A 7,325-nucleotide genomic window follows, 5' to 3' on the forward strand; every position below is an offset into this window, starting at 1 on the left:
TTTTAAATAAAATGTTTATTGGAGAAAGTTACCTTGATAAACCAAAAAAGCAACAATGTTTATTTTCATCATTTTGTTTTGTTTTAAAAGCAAGATTCTTTGTCTTCATGCCTTAGGAGGCTAACTCAAAAGATGCTCTACAGAGATCTTGCCACCACAGTTCCATGAGACACTCCAGCATGGAGGGGTCATGTCTGCATCATTAAAATAGTCACTGACACAGTCCATAGCTGTACTTCTCTCCAGGAAGCGCAGGTTGATCAGATGATGGCCCAGGAGCAAGGCTACCTTCACTCTGCAGCATTGGACCCAGTATCTAGGAAGCAAGCAGAATGACTGTTAGAACTTATATATAAAAGAGGATGATAGTATAAAATAGGTGTTTGCAGGGAGTTCAACCTGCGGAGGAACATTCAAAAATAATCTCCTGCAGCTTGACATGGTACAGTCCTTTCTACCACCCCATTCTCCTGCATCAACAAAGGTCTTAGCTCCACTAAGAGGCTCCTCTTAGGAACAGAGAGAAGAGAGACCTACAATGCATGCCACCCCTCTCCAATGACACCTGAATGTTGTTACCCCGTTCTGTTATTCTACTCCTCTGTTTCATGATGGCGGGGCGCATCTTGCAAGTGCTGTATGAAGTAAAATTATTCAAGCATGAAACTTTCCTTAGTATGTTTGTGAGATTATTTAGGAAAAATAAATGGATGGAGCAAACTGAGAGGCAGTTTGTCCAGAAAGAGTTTTTGTGGTCGCTAGTTAACACTGTTACAAGTGGGGCTGATTTTGACAAAACCAAACTCAGAATGTACACTCCCCGTCTTTCCACAAAATCAGAGTGGCTGCATTTTCATTGCCACAACCTTGGCACCAGACAGTTCACTGTATATTACATGAACAGTATTCATGTGTCCAAGGACAAAGGGTGCGTTCTTAGGGTGGCATTTCAACTTTTAAGCAAACATTCCATTAAGTGCTTTGTGCCTTTCACAGAGGAAGCTTTGCGTTTAGTTTATTTAGTTTAGTTGTATTGATCTGTTCTGAAAGCTTTATGCAAAACACTGCACAGAGAAAGGAGTGAGAAGCTTGGGAACAGTACACTGGAATTCTGCCCCAACCATCAGTCCAATAATTTATGGCCACATCAGCTGCCTTCCAAGGCTTCATAGAGAGCCACATATTTTCAACCTTACCTTGCCAGCCATGAGATCAAGAAGCTTCCTTATAAGAAACCAAATCTAAAATTGTCATAAGTGGTGCCCTAGCTATACAATTTATTGTACAGTGCATATACAATGCAGACAATGTTTTAGCTACTGCATCTCTTATTAATCAAGCAATTAGGTGCTACTTGTGTAGGGTGGCATCTTTTTCATCAGACTACTCTCAAGATTAAATGATGGTTCTTCTGCCCTCTCCCTGGAGCAGATCACTACAGCTGCCAGGAGTAGATGAAGCTCTCTCTCCCCCACTTACACATGTACACCTAGTATAGTGAGCTTGTATGTGGACTTTAATTGTAAGCTGCTCTGGAAGGCAAGGCATCACCAAAGACCACGGTATGTACACAGTTCTTGTTGCATGTTAAGGAGAACATGTGAACACACCCGTCATAAAATCCCATCCTTTTGTACAGAACACTTTTCCCCCTGCACTAATCTCAAGAAAGATATGCAGGACCTCCGTCATTCAGAAAAACTTACTTCAATTTCAGGGAACTGTGCAGTCATCTTTAGGAAACATTGCTTAGATACTTCAGGGCAGGAAGAAACATGATTGTTTCATGGACTCACCTCTGCCCATAGCTGCAATTCAAAGTCTTAATTTTTCTTGCAATAAAGGCAACATTGCTACTCTACCCCTCGTCATCAGCATCTTCATGCCCACCCCGAGAACCAGGACTTACTTTTTCCATCACAGGCTACTATTTTCACTTTATCCACTTTCACAAGTTCAGTGACCTCTCTGAACTCGACGTCGTTGAGTACAAATGTCCAGACATTGTCACAAAATCTGTATGTGTTCAAAGAGCCCTTTAAAAGAGAAAGAAATAGGTCTGAGCAAAAAACATGCAAACCTGCTAAGAACGTGCTCCAGGATTGAGTTGCTAAAACTTTGAGTGCCCCCTGGTGGCAGCAGAAGAAAGAGAACATTAACACCAAGTTAACTGGGAAAGAGGAATAAAATACTGGATTCAGCAGTGCCAGGAGAGGAACAGAATACCCCACCACCAGGACCTCCTATGTGTTTTCCAGTTCTCTTATGTCTTCTCTTTGTCCTCTTTCTCAAGTCTCACATGGTCACTGAATACATGGAGAAGGAAGCAGGATCGCATGTGTCATTGAATGCGAGACTTGTGAAGATTGCTATGCTATTATAAACTCTCAAGGATATTTTGCACTGTGTCCAGCTTTGGCTGGTGCACCAACTGCAGCCGTACTTTGACTGTGTAGACTTGGCCATGGTGGTCCATGTCACAGTCACATCAAGATTAGACTACTGTAACATGCTCTATGTGAGGTTGCCTTTGAAGATGGTTTGGAAACTGCAACTAGTGGCAGCCCGTTTACTTGCTGCAGGTCAACGGTTTGACTGTGTCGGGCCACTGCTCCAATGGCTGCTCGTTTGTTTCTGGGCCCAATTCAAAGTGCTTGTTATGACCTATAAAGCCCAATACAGCTTGGGACCAGGATACCCAAGAGACTGTCTTCTTCCATATAACCTGGCTCGTTCTCTCCGGTCCTTTTATGGGAGCCCTTTTATAGGAGCCGCTGCCTATGGAGGCAGGAAGAGTAGGGCCTTTGGCAACAGCAAGGAGTAGGACCTTCTCTGCAGTGGCACTTCCTCTATGGAATTCCCTCCCTTTTCTTTTACGAGCTGCTACCTCCTTAACAGGCTTTCCTGCAAGGCTTAAAAACATTTTTTACTCTTGCCTTCTGAATCTGTTATTTTTTTTTAAAAAAAAAATAAGGATAAACATTCTCTGCACTAGTTTTATGAACTTCTGTTTTTAGTGTTTGCAGTTAATTTTCTGCTCTTTGGTTATTATTATTATTATTATTATTAACAGTATTTATATACCGCTTTTCAACTAAAAGTTCACAAAGCGGTTTACAGAGAAAAATCAAACAACTAATGGAGATTCCTACATTTTTAGAGAATACTGTCTCTTAGGGAATCTTAAATGTTTATATTTTTAATATTATATTTTATAACATTTTTATTTAGTTTCTGTAAACCTCTTTGAATGCCCTCCAGGGATATAAATTTGTGAGTGCGTGAGTAGAGAGCCTTCTTATCCATTAGCTCACATTGGCTTCTTGATGCACATGTAGCTACTTTTTTCTTCCACAGCAACAAAAAAAGTTCCTTGCACTGACTTTCCAGGCTATAAGTCAGGGTCAAAGATGGTTCAGGTGCATTTAAGCATGCAAAAGTGATGGGGTGACTGGGACAAGCCATTTTCTACCTGAAACATGTGCATGTGTCTTCTTACCCTGAAATTCACTCTGTTTCTGACTCGCTGTGCCAGTGCTGAATTGATAGCTTTGTCAAACTGAAGCAGCACCTGGAGGGCAAGCTGGGGGGTGATTTGTTGAGACTGAAGAGGGAAAAGAGATACTTTCAGCATTAATAATGCTTTTCCAACTTTCATTATACATATAAATACAAAATATTCTTGTCAAACTTGAACCATCATAATTCCAGCAGATCTTATGCTAGATTTTGTAGAGTGGCGACCAAGTCCATTATTCCCTTCAGATCTATTCAACCAAGCTTCATGCAATTTCTGCCCACAAGAATCTCACCAGGTTTATGTCCCATATTTGCTAGCTAGAATCAAGAATGTCAGCATACAAACTGCAACTTTCCACTGAAAGTTAAGGTTCTAGATATCAGGGTTACACTGAAAATATAAGTTACTGGGATTGTCTTCCTTTATGAACTTCCTTTACAATCACAGTGAAGTTTTAATATTTGCGTCTATCTCCACATATGGTGAGAGGACTGAGGTAAGAGTGAACAAGACATTTATGTGATTCATATCCCATTTTCCTCTCTGAATAATTGGAACCATATCTTTAGTACCTCTTCTGGTTTGTACTTAATAAATGCAGTGATGCTCCATAGAAATCTTTATATGTATTACTGTGCCTCACGAAGTTTACATTGTACCTGTATAAGCTCATCCAGGCTCTCCTGAAGACTGTTCCCCAGCGTGGTGTTTCTATATAGCTGATAAGCCATGGTTTATAAGGATGACACAGAACTGTTGTTGATCATCCACAGACCTGACACTGCCCCAATAGTCGCTCTCTTTCTCTGAAGGCCTAGAAAATTCAAAGCACAAGTTACCAAGTTAGATGGGGGGAAAGGTGAGAAGAACACACCCACAAACTGTGATAAGAACATAAAGTGCTGCCCAGCAGGATCAAGTCAAGGTCCATCTAGTCCAGCAACCAGTTTCCTAGTGGCAAGCCAGATGCCTCTGGAAAGTCCAGAAGAGGGCATGAAGGCCTACTTCTCCTCCACTGAATCTCCTTACTAGAATTCAGAGTCATACTGCCTCCAAATCTGAGATAGCTCAAAGCCATCATGACTAGCAGCCACTGATGGACTTGTCCTGCATCAAGCTGCGTAATCTCCTTTTACAGTCATCTAAACTTGCAGTCATCACCACATCTTGTGGTAGTGAACTCCAAAGATTTATCATTCACAGTGTGAAGGAATCATTCATTTGACCACAATGAATCTTCCGCTAGTCGGTTTGTTGGAAGATCCTTGGTTCTAGGGCTGTGAGGGAGAGAAAAAGACTCTCTATTCATTTTATTCATACCATGTACAATTTTATAAGAATCAATCATGTCTCTTACCACCCCTGTTGCTTCCATTACCCTAAGCTAGGAACAAACAGCAATTACAGAAGCCACAGCCATTGGAGCCTTTGGTTCCAAAATGCAAGTCAATTATTGGCCAGTCACAAAAGAAGAATGAAATGAAATATCTGTGAAGAAACTAGATCCTTTCTAATCTGTGTATCATTCAGTCACAGCTAATCTTGAATACAAAAGAATGATAAAAACAAGATTTACATTCAGAAAGGACTGGCAAGCACAGTCCTATGTATGTTTACTCAGAAGCAAGTCCTACAGGGCTCAATAAAAGCTCCTAAGACAGACATATCTACAATTACAGTCACAGTCTAGCAAAATTTCAAGGTTGTTCTTCTCTATTCAGGCTACCTAGCAAAACACCATGTAACACACACTCACACTCTCTCTCTCTCTCTCACACACACACACTTCAGTAAACAAGCCAAGTGGCCATGAAGAGGAAGAGGTGCACACTGTAGCAATTCCATGTGTACATGCCCACTGAGAGCAACACTTCGTGCCTGAGAAAATGAGCACATGAAAATTATTGACAAAACTGATATGATGCTGGAGTCTTCGATATTACACAATGCGATCTCATATTAATAACTATTGAAACAGGAAGGTTTTACAGCCTTCCCCCAAAAAACTCCCCCCCCCAACCTATTTTTGGGAGAAAATTCCAAAGTTTGGAGAACTAGTGCTGAAAAAACTTGACCCTCAAATCTAGCCAATGGAAGGAATGGATAGTTGGGTCCACCGACTGGGCATCAGCTGGAAAGTGGGCTCATATAGACAGAGACACACATGCACACAGTGTCTTTAAAGTATAGGCATCTCAAAGTATACCAAGCTTTAAAAAGTGAAACCAGCACCTTGAATTGGGCTGGAAGCAACCTGGTAACAAATGCAGCTGGGATAAAACAGACTGCTATGCATGCCCCCCAAAAGTTGTTGGGAGGTGGTAGTATATTCTGCACAAGTCAATAGTTCTCAGTACAGGTTGAGTTCCATTATTCATGAGGGTTCTGTTCCCAGAACTCACATGGATGGCACCAAAGCAAATTTGTGATGTAAAATGGAGTCATTGAGCAGACAATCCATCAATCAGTCTCTCTCCAGGGCGCTTAGAAAGGCTTCACTCCAGCCAAGCTTCACCCCCTTCCTTCTTCCAGAGCAAAGTGATTATCTTTCTTCATGTGCTCAAGGGGAAGGGAGGGTTCTAAGTTCCTGGAGAGAGAATGATTGATGGATTGTCAGCCGGCTGCCCTCTCTGACATTAATGAGGCTATTGTGAAACAAGTTTTTTCCTTTAATCTAAAGGGTCCTTCTTATCACACTAAGACAGAAAAATCCATGGATAATTAGGTTATACCTATAATCCTTTGCCTGACTGTCTCTCTACAGCAGTAAGAAAATAGCAGTTTTTAAAACTGTGATTTTAAAGGGTTGCATTTTTCCCCTTCTCCAGGGATCACACATGCATGGAAGGAGGAGGAATATGAAATGTACACACACACACACACCCCCATCAGGAGGAATATGAATTGTATATACACTCACAAACACACTTCATATGTATGTATATTTATATGTATACTATGTGTGTATTTATGTATACACACACACACATATATATACACGTGTGTGTTATTTATATATACACGTGTGTGTGTGTGTGTAAGCTGGGGCATCTGAGGCAGCCCCAGCCCAGCATGCATATATGTGTGTATACACACACACACAGTGTAATATTATTATTATTATAGTAATAATAATAGTAATAATAATAGTGTAATATATAAATTGAAAAATTGCACACACATGTATGGAAGAAGGAGGAATATGAAATGTACACACACCCCATCAGGAGGAATATGAACTGTATGTACACACACAAATAAATATATATGTATAGTGTGTGTGTGTGTACATATATATATAAATTAAAAAACTGCACACACATGCATGGAGGGAGGAGGAATATGAGCTGTACGCACACGGTACACAATGCAAACACACACTATGAGGAGTATTTCCTGCACTTACACACAGACACAACGCGCACAGACACACACACATTTGTGTGTAACACACAAACCGAGGCCGTGCAGCCTGCACGGAGGGAGAGGAACGCGAGCTCTCCACAGTGTGCCATGTACACGAACAGCCTGTGCAGCCCCCCAGCGCTGAGGAGGAGGCCAGCCTGTAGGCCCAGGATCCCGCCACGGCTGCAGAGACCACCAGCCAAGCCTGGCTGCCCAGCGGGCTGCTCCAGGCCTCCCTCCTGCGCCCTGACGCAGCCCCAGCCGGGCAGACCTGCAAGAGGCAGTCGAGGCCTCGCCAGGCTCTTCCCAGCCGCCTCCAGAGCAGAGAGAGCAACAGGAGCGTCCCCGTCACTGCTTCTTCCCCTTCCCCACAGGCGGCGTCACCCGGAAGTAAAAGTCC

General features: G+C 42.1%; 1 protein-coding gene across 1 annotated transcript; it reads right to left on the reverse strand.

Annotated features, from left to right (window-relative positions):
• On the reverse strand, window positions 1-7,325 carry GTF2A2 (general transcription factor IIA subunit 2). Its single transcript, XM_066636117.1, has 5 exons — window positions 7,197-7,325; window positions 4,180-4,334; window positions 3,500-3,604; window positions 1,910-2,036; window positions 1-316 (listed from the first exon to the last, which is right to left on the reverse strand). Exons 2-5 carry the CDS (start codon window positions 4,249-4,251, stop codon window positions 291-293), a joined length of 330 nt encoding a protein of 109 aa, XP_066492214.1. The 5' UTR covers window positions 4,252-4,334; window positions 7,197-7,325; the 3' UTR covers window positions 1-290.

The sequence above is a fragment of the Tiliqua scincoides genome, chromosome 8 (genome assembly GCF_035046505.1).
Source record: "Tiliqua scincoides isolate rTilSci1 chromosome 8, rTilSci1.hap2, whole genome shotgun sequence".
In the NCBI taxonomy this organism is placed as follows: Eukaryota; Metazoa; Chordata; class Lepidosauria; order Squamata; family Scincidae; genus Tiliqua; species Tiliqua scincoides.